This window comes from Aythya marila (genome assembly GCF_965140915.1).
Source record: "Aythya marila genome assembly, chromosome: 2".
Lineage (NCBI taxonomy): Eukaryota > Metazoa > Chordata > Aves > Anseriformes > Anatidae > Aythya > Aythya marila.
The window spans coordinates 145,769,582-145,784,197 of record NC_139043.1 but is presented as its reverse complement, the minus strand read 5'-3'; the positions used below and the strand labels follow the sequence as shown (position 1 = coordinate 145,784,197).

At 43.2% G+C, this 14,616-nt stretch overlaps 1 protein-coding gene across 13 annotated transcripts in view; it reads left to right on the top strand.

Moving 5' to 3' along the window:
* Positions 1 to 14,616, top strand: part of MTSS1 (MTSS I-BAR domain containing 1) — a 118,276-nt gene that overhangs the window by 14,127 nt on the left and 89,533 nt on the right. For all 13 annotated transcript variants that reach the window (XM_082754110.1, XM_082754102.1, XM_082754106.1 and 10 more), the window contains exons 2-3: positions 300 to 361; positions 3,021 to 3,094. In XM_082754110.1, coding sequence (XP_082610236.1) covers positions 300 to 361; positions 3,021 to 3,094 — 136 coding nt within the window. The remainder of the gene's footprint in view (positions 1 to 299; positions 362 to 3,020; positions 3,095 to 14,616) is intronic.

The following is a 14,616-nucleotide window of genomic DNA, read 5'->3' as shown; positions in this document are numbered from 1 at the left end:
GTTCTTCAGGTGAAATCCCTCTTCCTCTCCAGTGTTTTTGCTTGGGGAATCTGTAAAGCCTCCTCAGAAGACCTGTTTCATTTGGAGTCAGAACCAGTTGAAGTCCCGTATGTTGGGAATGGTGTTTAAGAACGAGAGTCACCTTACTGGGAAAATACGTTTTGGTGTCACTGAATTAGGATTTAATAAAGTCTTAGTTACTGCTTTACTTCTAGTTTCATTTGAACATTAAAACTGCAGTATCAAAACCAGAATGCTCAAAATATTCATTATTGTATCTTTCTTTTTTTTTCTTGCAGGGAAGTTACCCGGTGTGGGAAGATTTTATAAATAAAGCTGGGAAATTGCAGTCTCAGCTTCGGTAAGTCTTGTGTTGCACAGTCAAGATCGCCTACAATTACTTGCGTGTGCATACGTTAAAATTCAATGCAGCTTCTGCCGGGATAATTTTCTAAGCATGTTCTAGTAAATTTGTGCAGCTTTCATAGTCAGCACCCATGTACGTAATTGTCACACACGACTGCTGTTCTGATGTTATTTCAGGCAAATTCATAATCTATCACCAGTGGTACAAAACAAATGTAAAACAAGCTAAATTTCATGGCTTCTGGTGGAAAATTAGATAATGTATTGTTTAGTGAGATTTAGGATTAGACATATGTTGTCATTGTTATTAGTGTAGAATACAGCTGGTTTGTATTAGGGGAAGGCTCAACAAGTTAGAGACTTTGGTAGTCTTAACAGCGCTTTCTTCTGCTTTAAAAACCAAGGGAATTCCTGTTCTGAACTGTTCCTCAGTGGTTATTAAAACTTACTTTATTGGGGGTATACTTTGCAAATGTCATTCTGGATTACCTTCTGCAGATTTGTGTTAATAAGTACCACATGTGCTGCACTCAGACCAATTCTGTTATCTCCAGAACTCGTTCACTTGTAAAGTCTGTTTCTGCTCATATGAATCCAAACTCCATTTCTTCCCAAACCGCAATCTCCTCTGTGCTCCCCAGAGCATCAGCGCTTTCCCACAGCAGCAGTGGTAATAGATAGGGTTATTGGCAGTGTGTTTTGTGGTTCTGCATTGTGTTGTGAACCGTTTCTGAAGAAGCTGGTGTTTAGGCTCATCTAAGGGGCTGGCATACATTGTTCTGCCATGCCATGTCTAAAATAAAACACTTGCATGTGGTTTTTCCTTTTCCAGCAATCACATTGCAGTAGGGGAGTGTGGAAGAAGAGAAACGGAGAATTTCCCTAGCTGTTTGTGCTCTTTAAATACAAGCCTTCAGAGCAGGCAGGAGAAATAGTTGGATTTCAGTCCTGTGGCATTGTATTCAGTGTAGCGCGTCCCTAGCTAAAGCAACATGCAAGCAGGCGGCTACAGGAAGATGCAAGCAGGCAGCTTGAGCCTGCTTTGAGGGTTTGCTGTTCATTTCTAGCAGATGCGAGCCTTTTGCCTCTTGTTCATGCCTGTGCGCTCAGATAAAGGAGAACAGATGTCATCTGAGCTTGAGCTGGGTCTTCGTGGATCTGGTTACTGGAGAAATGGAACTTTGTTATTAGCAATATAATTAATAATTAACAACACAGTACATGGATAACAGAATGACCTGCAGGTTTGGAAGACTAAGGACACAAACACACTGCTAAGGAAAATCCCAGAAAAGATTATCTTGTTCCAGGGCTAAATATTACTAGCTTGCTGGAAACCTGTCAGGTATTTCTGCCTTCCATTTTATCTCCTGGGCATGTGAAGAGTCCTTATGCATTTGTTTGACGGCCTCTTGTTTGGGATCAAATCTTTTGTGCTGTCAATGGGCTGTTTACCATGCTGTCAGTTAAGTACTTTTGTATTTTGAGCATATTTGGAGAGAGACTTGCATAATATCTTAAAATCTGCCCCAGTTCTGGAGTTCTTTTTGGCTGAGGATCAGCTTTCTTGCAGGTCTCCTGTGTTGTCTGGTGTTTTTTGTTTTGTTTTTGAGAGTAGCAAGGAGTTCTTGAAGTGGACAGTCCTCCTCCAGGATTTTGTTTGGAGAGGCTGACCTGTAGAGTAAGGAGAAGAAATCAGAGTTACCGATACAAAAGGTGGGCAGAAATAGCACCCCGAGGTAGCTGGGGTGAGGGCACAGTCCTACTTTACCTGTAGAGTTCTGGCCCAGTTTCATTTAAATTAGGTCGACCAGACTAGAAAGCATCAGAAACCTGCTCCTGACCTGAGGTGCCTGGCGCTCTAAAAACTTATGTAGAACAAACACAGCTGGAAAAGTGGAGCTCACGTTTGCCATCGCCATCCACTTGAACAGGCAGGTGGTCTGTGTGTGCTTTCATACTGAGAGGGAGTTGGGGTTAGTGGAGAGGTCCCATCCCTTTCAGGAAGGGACCTGTGCCCTGTTTGCTCTTCCAGGAGTGCTGGATCAGGAAAATAAACTTCTTTTTGAAGGGGAGAACCCCCTGCCTTGCTGCTTTCCCATTTACCCAAGAACTCCCAAACAGTCTGGTTTCTAAGAGGTTGCTATTTTCTGTTTCAAGGGATGCTCACGCTCCTCAAATGAGGAATTCAGGGAAGCATTTGGCCAGGATCCTAGATAAAAAGAAGGTCCTGCGTGCCTATTCTCAGAACATCCACGTTCCCTGGAAATAACAGTGGTTGTAATTTGTACACTAATGGGTGCAGTATAATGTGTGTTAGATTTGTTTTTCATGTTTGACTGCTTAATATTAGTTCATCAGAGGAAATCAACTCGAAGGGGGATGGCTGTGCTCTTTTGAAAGAGCACCTGTCCTGTGCAATTCACAGCTCAGAATTAGCCTGGCTGCCTCCAAGTCCATAGTGCTAACACAAAGCAAGGAAGAGATTAAGCGAGGAAGGAGGGAGAAGGCTAAGATCACGTATAAAAGAGGATATTTTTCGTGGCCTCTACAAGTTCTCAGTGGTATTCTTTCTAAGCCTAAATGTTTTTGGCAATAATTAAATAGGCAGCAATGAGACACTGCTAATGTTTTGTTATCTGTATGCATTTCAGGACTACAGTAGTAGCAGCTGCTGCCTTCTTGGATGCCTTTCAGAAAGTGGCTGACATGGCTACTAATACACGTGGTAAGCAGATGTGTCAATATTGAGCTTAACAGAATGCTGTGTGGTTTCTACCATTTGTCGTAATGAAAAAAAAAGTCTAACTTGTTACATTGACAAGCAGATCTGCGAGACATCTGTTAGATGGACTTGCACTTTGAAAAAGCGACACGTGAAAAAGGAAGTCATCTTTTCTTTACCAAAAAAAAAAAAAAAAAGCTGGAAACCTGTAATTTAAATGTGTCATCAATCATGTGAACACTTCTAATTACCATTTGAATTATACGTTGATGAATAATATTTTAGAAAGCAAGATTTACTGAAATCTGTATTCACTGACGCTTCTGTACCTTAAGTAAATGTAAAAGCTGTAAGGCTTGGTGTTCAGCTGCCTTAAACAAGTGTAAGGTTTCAGACGGTGGAGCGGATACCAGCTAATGCTGTGGCCTTTGGGCTCTGTGGACAATAATGATGGCAGCTTGTGTTTGTATTTGGAAGGAAAGTCTTCGTTTGTCCTTATTCTTTATGTCCGACACTATTGGCCCTCATTCATTTTCCTGGACTGCGGGCTTCCCTGGATAACCCTGTAAGCTTCTTGGTTTGTAGGGAGGTCCAAAATCGTGCAGCTGGCAATCTTTCCAGGCTGCTGAGCTGGAAGGAAACAAAAGGCAGCTTCTCTGTGCTGTTGGATGCCCAGTGACCACGGCATCGCGTGCAGATGTCCGTGCAGGGGAAGGGCATTCCCCATGGCCGCTGTGTCCCCAGGCTCTGTCACTGAAGAACAGTTCTGAAGCGAGTACATTGCTGCTGAGTGAGCGGCTTTGGTTCACCCCTAACCTTACAGGCTCTGTGATGTGTTTTTTTAAAGTCCTAATACGTCCTTGGCATTTGACCTGGATTGCAATGAAGCAATATTGCTAATGTGAGCAGTGCGTGTGCTCGTCAGCAGCGTGCAAGCTCAGCCAAACTTCCGTTTTCCTCTGCCATCCCTGGCCAAGAGGAGCCGTAGCAGCTGCTGGAGCATGGATCAAACCATAGAATGACAACAGGGAACAATGTTTTGTTGTTTTTTTCCCTTTTTAAAGCTAATATTTACATTCTGATAGGAAGCTCCTTGGTTGTGTGCATGCCTTGTGTAAATTCTGCACAACCTACTCACTGCTCCAAAAAGTGGAATAAACGAAGGATGAGACCCAAGGCACAACTTAAGCTGGATTTAGAAAGTGTCTTCCTTTGAGCATGATCTCTTCTATTTCTTCTCCCTCCCGCGAAGGGAAAACAAAGTAAACCCTACCAAAATCCTTGAAACTTGTGTTGACTTCTGGCTGTGCTGGCAGGCTTATAGCATTCCCATTCAGATACCAGGATGACTGCAGCTCCCCTGCTCTCCAACAAAAATGGCTTGTGTGGGTATTGAAGGGCATTTTGCACTTTCTGCTGTGTTACTTGGACTGCATCCAGCAAGCATCGTGTCTTGTCTCTTATCTCTTAGAACACGTCCTTCACAAAAGGAGCTCTGTAAATCCATGCCTGCCAACTTTGTATAGCTCCTCTGTTCTGTCTTTCTGCCTTTCCTGACTGGAAGGATAGAAGGGAATTTTGTTTTTATTTTTAGAAAGTGATGTTCTGGGCAGAGAATCAAACTTCCAAGCCAGTGGTGGTTCTCATCTGCCTCCCAACCCAACTTCCACACATGCCCATGTAGGAATTCACACATAAGAGGTCTGTTGCCTTGGAGCATCTCTGGAGTTATGTGTTGGTCCTTTATAAAATAAAAATCCCTCTAGCTTGCTGTGGATGGGGATAAAATACTGGTCTCACTGAAGATGATGATAAAACTCTCTGTGGCAAAAGGTCCTTAAAAATGGATTTTGCAGTTAGTATAAACAACTGTCTTCTGAGAACAAAACCAACCAGACTGTTCGTCTTATCTCATGTGGGGATTTTAATGGGCTGCCAGTTTTCCCTTCAAGGAGCTTTCTAACCTGGAACAATTCTTTGTTAAATTTTGCCAGTTAACCGATTTGTAAGAGAATATATTTGATGGTTTAATCAGAAGCCTGGCTATGCCTCAAGCTGTATAGAGGGTCCTTAGTGAACAGGTTACCCAAAGTGAGTAAAGCTGGTCTTCAAGCTTTGAGTTCCTGACGTGTATCTCTTCTTAAATCCATATATTGCTTCTAGTTTTACAGAAAGTGGGCTGCTATTTTCAGACGCCCCGATGTGTCTGACGGAAGCATTCCACCAGACAGCAGAAGCGCTCTCTGGCTGCTCCCTGTTCTATTTGCATCAGCATTAGCTTTGAAAGAAGAAAGTGTTTGGTTATACATTTCCACACACAAGAAGAGATTTGCAGATACCAAATATTCAAGCATCAGAGCTTATTTCCATCAGCCTCATTCCTTATTCAAGCTGATACCTTCCTCAACCCCCGTGTATTACCACTGTTCCCCAGTGTTGACTTTTCCATTTTAGTGCGTATTTCTGTATAGTTTACTTCCTTCTAATTCTGTGACGGAGCTCAAACAGAGGGCATAATTGGAGCTCTGCCTACGGTGAAGCCTGCACTTGGATGAACTGACCATACTCTGCTGTATTTTCCTCACGTTGTAGCTTTTGAGGTAGGAAAACTTCTGACTGTGAATTAGGTGGTGTTTTGTGCTGATGCCACGAGCAGATGTGTTTCCTGGCTGGTTCCTTTCTGCACTGCGTGCTGCTGCTTCCTTCTGCTTTGCCATCAGTCCATTCAGATCCGTGCTAACCTGGACTTCAGTCTTTTTCCCCGTTAGTCAGCCCGCTGTTTTTTCATGCCAACCTGAAGAGGTAAATAAAACACGGTAAAGTAGTTCCGATGAAAAGTTTTTTCTTCCTCTGGACTGGCTAGATGCATCCTCCTTTCTTCAAAAGGACAAGTATCTAAGCACATCAACTGATGATATGTACTTAGAAATATGTATTAAAACAATGTTTGAAAGAAAAAATGTCTAATTTCTGGTACAAAAACAGCACCTTTCTCTAATAATGCGGGCCACGTTGCAGTGTGTATTACTGTCTGCTGGTACCAGAGACTTCTAAAAATGAAATTACTTCAAATGTGTTTCAACTTTTGAGTTCTAATAAGATACAGATATCTATCTAGCACTTATTTTTCAGACTATGTCTGTTTGACACACAGCCTGGCAGAACTTGTTAGCGTGCAGTGGGGTCTAGTGTTATTTCTCACTACGGATATTAAATTGAAGACTGAAAGATTTCAGTAGTTTATGAAAATTCAAAAATATTTTAAAGCCCGGACTTTGAAACTTGCAAAAAAATAAATAAATACTTTGGTCTACCTTTAAACCCCAGTCAAGTTTGCCTTCGAGGAGGTATTCAGTTGTTGACACAATCTAAATATTTATTTTTTTTGTTTGCCACATGGGTTAGGCCTTTCAATATCTGACATTTCAAATGCTTTTATCTGCGCCCATTCCGACTGAAGCACGAAAGATTTAAATCGGATTTCATTTAATAGCTGTTTACCTGATACATTACACATTAGAAATTGGTTCTTTTGGGAAAGCAAGGACTGTGCATCCCAAGTATCACATATAAACGTATTGTAAGTTGGTTATGAGCAGTATGTAAAAGGATGCATGTAAATTTATGTAAGTATATTTATGTAGGTATTTTTCTGCTTCATTCGAATGTCATTTGTAGATAAGCCCTGGAATTGAAGAACTTGGAAAAGTAGGTGAGAAGAGTAACTATCCTCCTTGTGTTAGGAGAGAGATTAACGTGAAGCCATGCACACTTCTGTGTCTACTTAATACACTGTCAGTGGCTTCCGTGGAAAAAAACCAGCCTTGCCTATCTGCATCTTCACAGGTGTAAATTAAAATTTATGGAAAGATGATCTAAAAGCTTTGATTTACCCCGAAGCTTAAAATTGATCTTCAAAGGGAGATTGTTAATGAGGCAGCTGATACCCACTCTTGTGGGCTCCTTGTTTTTCATTCATACTGGAGGGTTTTACATGTACATAGGTGTGTTTGATAGCAGCAGATTAAGCCATTTTAAGATGCGTTTCAGCAAATCACACAGCTCTCTGTGGCCAGTTGGATTCCACGCATTGTAATGCTATTTGAAGTTGCCCCATTTCAACTTGGCAAGTGCTACTAAGGGTATGTTTTCCCTGCCTTTGGTAATTTGGACATCTGTTGTGCTGCTTGGTGCTATTTATGTTTCCCATCTCTCGTTTTGCAGATGTCTGAGAGGACTTTTAGGCAATACAGAGCAGTGAGAAGAGTTGCAGGAAATTCCAGTTGAGGCGCCTGGTGGGCAGAGAGGGTTTGAGTTTGGCGAGGGAAGAGCTGTGGATGGCCAGCCAGCTGTGAAAGGACCTGGAAGTGGAATTGTGCCTGAGCCTACACGGCACGTGGCACTAAGAGGGTAACAAAACCAGCGCAGCCATTTCCCTGTTTTCCTTTTGAGGAACAGGATGTATTAGTCGGGATGAAGTGCTGCACTAAAGTGTCTCCTTTTTTTTTCAGGCCCCATTAAACTTTATCAGCACTCAGAAATGTAAATATGGTTTTTACTCATAAAATTAAGCCTGATTAATATCTGTGAGTGTTTGCCTCAGGTAGCTCTTGTGCTGAAGTGTTCAGTCACTGCCTTCCACGTTTAAGAAAACTGCTTAAAATAGCATTTTGGGTGCAGATTTGTGTTCCTGGGCAGACTCTGCACGTGTGTTGCTCCAGGTATTGTGTGAGCACACCTTTCAGCAGTCCTTACTCTGGGTGTTTCATTGTCATCTTAGCCAGGATAAATGGCATTTATTGAAGAGGTTTTTCAAGGTGACGAGCTGCACAAATGCTGCAGTGCTGGAATTGGCATCTGTGTCTCCCAAATACGCGTGCTTAGGCCTTCTGAACTGCAGACCAGGCACAGTGTGACCCCAGGGATGAATTGTTAGTGCCATGGCAAAATGTTACACAGTCCTGAAAGGTGGCTTGCTTATTTATATATATATTCCTGAAAAAAAAAAAAAAAAATAAAAAGGAGAAAGGTGCTTACCACTGTCTGTAGCAGTGGACCTAAAATGTATATAGGATTTTGCAAAAAATCTTCATACTCCTTTGGCTGTGAACTGGGGAGCTGTGATGATGTTCTCTGCATAAATTCAGGGTGAAAAGGAAGCTGGACACCAGGGAAGGGATTCTCAGTGTTCAACTCTTTTTGTTTTTCTTGACTCCTCTTTAACTTCAGATGCTCATGCTCAAATAACGAAACCTTTGTTTCAGCTTCCTGTCAGTTAGGATAAGACTTTGTAATAAGCACTTGCTCCTCCCATGGAGTCTTTGAAGTAGAATAATACAGTCCAGGCTTTTTCTTGCAGATTTTCAAATATAAAATAATCAGGAAGAAAATTATTTAAATGAACCATTCAGTGTTCCATTATACTTTCATGAAGATGATGCATAACACAGGACCGATTCACAATCACTGCCAGATGATTTTGAAGCTGGATGCACACTTACACATCTGTTGCATTTTGAGAAATGAGACTTGTAAATGCTTATTTTGAGTGCTAAAACTATAAAACACACACACACACACACATATAGGGAATGGTGCAATTTTGTTGTTTCTAGATTCCTGTCTTTCTCTTGACAAGTAGCAAATGCCAGTCTACGGCCATCAAAAAATGTTCCACCCTGAGAAGTCTGCTGCTGATGTGAGCCTCTTTGGCTGGAGAAGTCAAAATGAGATGGACGCCTTACACTCCTAAGCACAAGAACAGCAATTTGGTTGCTTTGCTTATTAATGAATTGATTATTATTTATTTTTTTTAGAGGTTTAAAAGGGCTGCGGTGTAGGTAAAACATTGCCATTGCTTTTTCTTTGGGCGAGTGTGTGCATTGCAGTATAAAAGAGCTTTATTTATCTTTTTGACTTTTTTCTCCCCGTCCTTAAGATCAAGACAAAATCTAGCTCAGGGTTGCTGGCAACATTTGTGCTGGTTTGATGCTCCTACCTAGGGAGAAATCTCCAGGGTGATGGATGAAAATAATCACTACAACTTCTGTAGTCTGCTACCCATTGGCACTGTGCATGGTATGATGTATGACTAGAGTTTGTGTTTGCCCTACAACACAATATTTTTTGAGCTTAAGATACTTTGCTAAGACACCAAAGTGTTAGGAAGTGGCTAAAGCTGCTGCTGAGGATGCAGACAGAAAATTTGAATGCAAGAGCGTAGCTTCTGCGAAGGAGAAAAATAAAAAGGTTTGGTGGGGGGAGGAGAGGTGCAAATAAGCTTCTTTCCATACTGCAGCTTCCCAGTACTTAAAGGGGGCTTATCAAAAAGATGGAGGGCAACTTTTTGAGACAGAAATCCTTGAGAGTGTGGGGCAAGGAGGGAAAGTACAGAGGTCATTTTCCATACTCTCAGTGCTAGTTAGAGTTCTTCAGGTAGAACTCCTGCATCTCAGTAACTAAACACTGGCTTTGTAGCTGCAGAGAGCTTTCTCATTCTTAGACCCAAACTTTTCAGTGTCGTAAGCATCCAGTTTGGGAAACAAGAAGGATAGATCACAAAAAGAACTAGCTTTGGATAATTTATTGGTGTGTGAGAGGTGAAGATGCAAAAGCATCTTTTTGATAATGGGATGCGGAATTGGAAATGAAGGCTGAGGTTTTGGTTGGTGGTTGGCTTTCCCAGCACAGCACATGTTCCTGTGGTGGGAGATCCTCCTACAAGCTAATTCAGGCAGCCTTTTGTTGTGATAAATTGCTAGCTGGCAGATAACAACGATTTTGTAGTAACCACAACAAGAGAGTTGCTGCAGCTTTTTTATTCAATCTGTCACTAGTTGGACAGCAAAAGTAGCTGAAGATACATTTTCATGACCTTTTATTTAATACCTTATTTGTATTTATTTGCCATAAGACAGAAAGGAGCGTGTTGTGGGGGGAGAATTTAAAAAAAAAAAAAATCAGTTCAGACTAAGGTAGGGTTCCTGTAAAGGGACCTCGGGTTCCTTCTCGCCTCATGGAGCTTGCCCATAACATGTGGTGGAGGCAGCTGAGCAGCTGCTGTGCTGCTTCTGCCTCTTCCGTGTGCCTTACAGGTGTCTCAAAATGCAGGTTCAATGGTTGTCCTCTGGTCAGCTTGGAGGCAGCTTCCACGAAGGGATGATAAATGGTGAAAGGTCAGATTGGTGCTGTCAGCTGGCTTCGTGCAAGATCACCAGACCTGTAGGGAAGCAGGTGTTGACCAGACCAGAGTCCAGGCAGTTGCTTTGACCTCATTGCACCCCAGTCTGCAGGTCTCTTGAACCCCTTGCAGCGTTTCTTCACATCAGCAAGGCAGTTTGGGTGAAGGCCGTAGTGTAGAAATGTGTGCTTTGCCTTGGGAGGCCTTCTCCAGCTCCCTAAGTCTATTCCTACCCTTGCTGGACAGAAATTACGGCTGTGTTTAACGACAGAAGAGGTATGCAAAAAAAAAAAAAGAGTGAGATGACAAGCTCCAGCAGCCAAATGTTGAATGGAGAGTCCAGAACAATGCAGCCCTGTCTAATCATTAACAAAAGCACCAGTGGCATTCGCATTGTCTGACAGGTCCTTTTGCTCTCCCCAATGCCATCTGCCTCACAGAAGGACGCTCTTCCACGCGCTTTCACAAGTGTCAGGACAGAAGATGGTGCATGTTTGCCCTGCGTGTGGCCACCCACCCCTGCTCCTGTCCCCACTCCAGGTGATTTCTCGGCGATGGGATTCATCTCATGTTTGCATACCTGCTGCTTCCAGGGAAGCTTTACATGTTCGTGGCAGCGATGAGGTCCTGCTTAAAAATAGACCGGCTTCCTTCGCTTTCTTGTCCTTCTGTTTGCTCGATGGTTTGTCAGGTGTTGCCAGCACAAACGTTTGTCCCTGTTGCTGTGCAAGCTGTTCACTCCTTCCCTCCTCCCCTACACGTTAGCTTTCTTCAGGGAAGCAGTGCCCTGGTCGGCTCTTTTGGAGAGCTGGGGAAGAGTCCTGCTGGTTCTTGAATTTCCCTGGTAAACCAGCATCTGCCCAGGACAAGAAGCTCATTGTTCTGCCTGTCTTCCTCTTCTCCCACACTCGACAAAGTCCAACCTGTAGGACTGCTTCTGGAAAGTTAAAATAATGTAATTACCTCGCTGTCTCACTTCAGGGCTTAGGGCCCTCTGCTTGCCTTTGTGCTTTTTATAGTGGTTTTTCCTGCAGATTCGTGTGACCTGCCCTGCGCTCAGGCTGCTTTTTGGTCAGGGTGGAGAAGGAAAGGAAGACGGGCAGTTTGTGACGGCTCCTGGGCTGTGACCTGACAGCATTTCCTGTGAAATGCTGGGACTCGGTCTATAAGCACGTATTTATACACGCTTAAATCCGCTGCTTTGCAGTTTGGGGTTTTATTGTTTTTACTAGGGCTCCTGGCATGTAAAAGGGAGCGTGTTTTCTCATCTGATGAAGCCGTGGAGAAACGCTGCAGCCTTTGCAGCAGCCATCCTCAGGCAGGCTTTGTGGAAACCACTTCAAAACGAACAGCAGTGGCAATTGTGTGTGTGTGTGGGAGGGGAGGAGAGCACCTCGGTCTGCGGCGTGGTGGTGTCACGGGGCTTTGTACGATCAACCCCTGCAATTGTTGTGAAATTCTCCTCTCCTGCAGCATTTATTACTATGTAAAATTGAAAATCTGCATGATTTCCTGCTGCGAGCGCCTGTGCCGAGGGATGGGTTACTATAGTAACTAATATCGAGGAGCTGGCTGAGGCTTCACTCCGGAGCTGGCTTTGAGCGTATTTCACAGTTCGATGCAATCCTGGGCGAGGATCTGATTGAGGACAAACAAGAAGGCAGAGGCGGCGGCTGCCGTCGCTACAGGAGCAGCGCGTGCACCTTGAAATGGGTGCTGAGGTCTAAAAATATGCATTTATCAAAATTTTGGAAGTGATTTATATACTTTTTATTGTCTCCACTCACCAGCTTTCCCTCCAGACACAGCGAAGAACACATTGATCGGCGTGTGTTGCAGTCCTGGTGTCACTTCAGCCCACCTCGGAGCAAAACATAAGTCTAGGGACCAGGGATGTTTTCTCCCAAAAGTAATAGCCACTGCGGTGGCCGCTCCTCTGGTTTGAAGTGGAGCTGGTGCCTGTGCTGCTGAGCATGATAAATAGCACTGTTAATGAGGTTTCGTCTGGACAACCAGCTTCTGCTCTCACTTAGGCCCAGGCAAGCCTACTAAATGTGTTTGTTTTGCAAGGTTAAGCAGGGAAGGGGAAATGGGGAGGGCTGGAGCTTTGTTGTAGGTTGTAGGCTTTCAGGGTGCCGGGCAATCTGGAAAGCCTGGTTTGCACGGTTTGCAAGCAGTCCACAAAGGCAACGTGGGATCAGGTGCATGAAAATGAAATTTAGCCTTCCATTAAGGGTCACTTTCAAAGAAAAACTTGTTGGATGTGATGGAGGTGGAGAGGAAATGCAGAATAGCAGCGTCTGTCAAAAGGAGTCCTCCCAGCGTAGAAAATGGACCTAGCCAACTGTGATGTTTGTGCTCTTTCCTCAGTAGTGCCCTAAAATTGTGTTGAGGCCAACTTGAACTGTCAAGTAAGTTAGTTAGCACTGATGAAATGGTCTGAAGTTCAAAGATGTCCTTGCGTATGACTGAAAGTTTCGTACGGCTGTGATAGAAAAGGAGATGTGTACGAGCATAAAGACCCCTGCCTCTTCACTCCCAAACCCTCTCCTCCAAAAAGCCAAGGATCCTCAAGGAGAGGGTGAACCTACGTGTTTTGTGCACCTGTAGGCATGCACACGTGTCCACACACGTGTATGCACACACCTGGTTGAGGGGTGACTGCCATTTGCTTGAGGTGGCCAAGCAAGAGGAGAGCCTTGACCTGGCCACCCCAAGAACTGCCACTTAATTGGTGTTTGGGAAAGCTGGAGGGAGCTGAGGAATGAGACTGGAGAAGAAGGAATGGATGGAGGACAAGGAGGAGCTGGGTATGTTGTGCTGGGAATATTTAGGTGAGATCAGGTACATATTCCTTAAGAAATTAGGTTTTATATTTCAAAAAAAATGTCTGTTTGAAGAGGTCATCTTCTATATTCCCTGTTCTAAATTTTATCGTAAGCAAGTCCATAGTAAAAAGTGTTGCAGTGATTAAAAAAATAATTGTTACTGCATTAAGCGAGTTGCATCAAGAAATTAGAATAATGATGAGTTTGAGTAACTTGAATTTGGACCACACTGAGATATGGCCAGATTAACAAATAGAGAGGCATTGGAAATAGTTATTCGAGAACATAATGGCAGATGTTGCTGAGAAGTAGTGTTCATCTGTGTACTTCTGTGGAAGTAAAAAAGCAAAACAAACAGATCCAGCAGAACAAAACAACCCTCCTGCCCTTGCAGGCAGGCACTAAGCAGACTCCTGCAATGAGTCTTGGACTAAGATTTTGTGCTACTTGCACAATACAGTGATGCAAGTCTGGAACAATGAGGTACTATAAATAAATTAAACCCAAAGTACATTTGCTAAGTACCCAAAGTGCACATTGTGATGGATTATCCATGTTCTTAATGCTTGTTCATTTTCTACTAGTTTGCAAACTTACTGAGCCCAACAGAGCGTGTTTCCCTTTGATGCTGTTGTGAACGTGTGCTCATTTTAAATCTAGGTTATCTTGCAGGGAGAACAGCAGCTCAGCGTGAGCGTCAGTCACTTTGGTTCAAAGGTAAAGAGTTCACACGTTGTTCTTCTCTAGCTGCTGCACAGGCAGGAGCCTTGGCTATGGATGTAGTCAGGGGAATGTTCGAGCTATTAAGCTGAAACCTAGCTTGCTGCTGGGGAAATGAATGCCGTCATTGAACATGGACCGTGTTGCAAAGCCCTTTCCAGACGGTGTGGTTCAAATGCACCTTATGCATGGATAATAAATTTAGACTAACAGATTTTAATCTTTCATTGTAAGCTTGAGGTTGGCCTTAGTAGGGAGTTACAACCTCCGTGTTTCTCAAGCTGCATTTAAAGGAGGGTTTTAACCATTCTCTCTGAAGTGGCTGTCTGTTTTCAGACTTTGTTCTTTGCAGTGTATTTTCTTTGTTGGCAACCTTACTAATTTAATATGGCTCCCAAAATTAGGAGTGGGAGAAAAAGCTCGGTGTGTGTTACACAACTAGAGTGCATATATAGTGAAAAAAGTAATTGAGATACTACTGTGAGGGTAACAACGCACACAGTGTAGGTGAGCCTGATGTTCAGATGTGTTTTAAAACAAATGTATTTGCTAGAATAAAGCTTTCTTGTTAAGGCTTTGTGTTAGGGTTGATAGGTACCCACAGAGAGGGGAAAAAAGCTCATGCTTTCAAAAAGGGAAGCAACCGCTCATCTGCCTGTCATATTGGTAAGGGTTTTTAGGACCAGAGTGGCAAGAAGTCTATCCTGTACTCAGTAATGGTGAAGGTTAATGAAGGTTAAAGCATGGTAAGGTTAAAAAGCATTTCTATCCAGTATGCTTTCCAAAGCTCCGTGTCT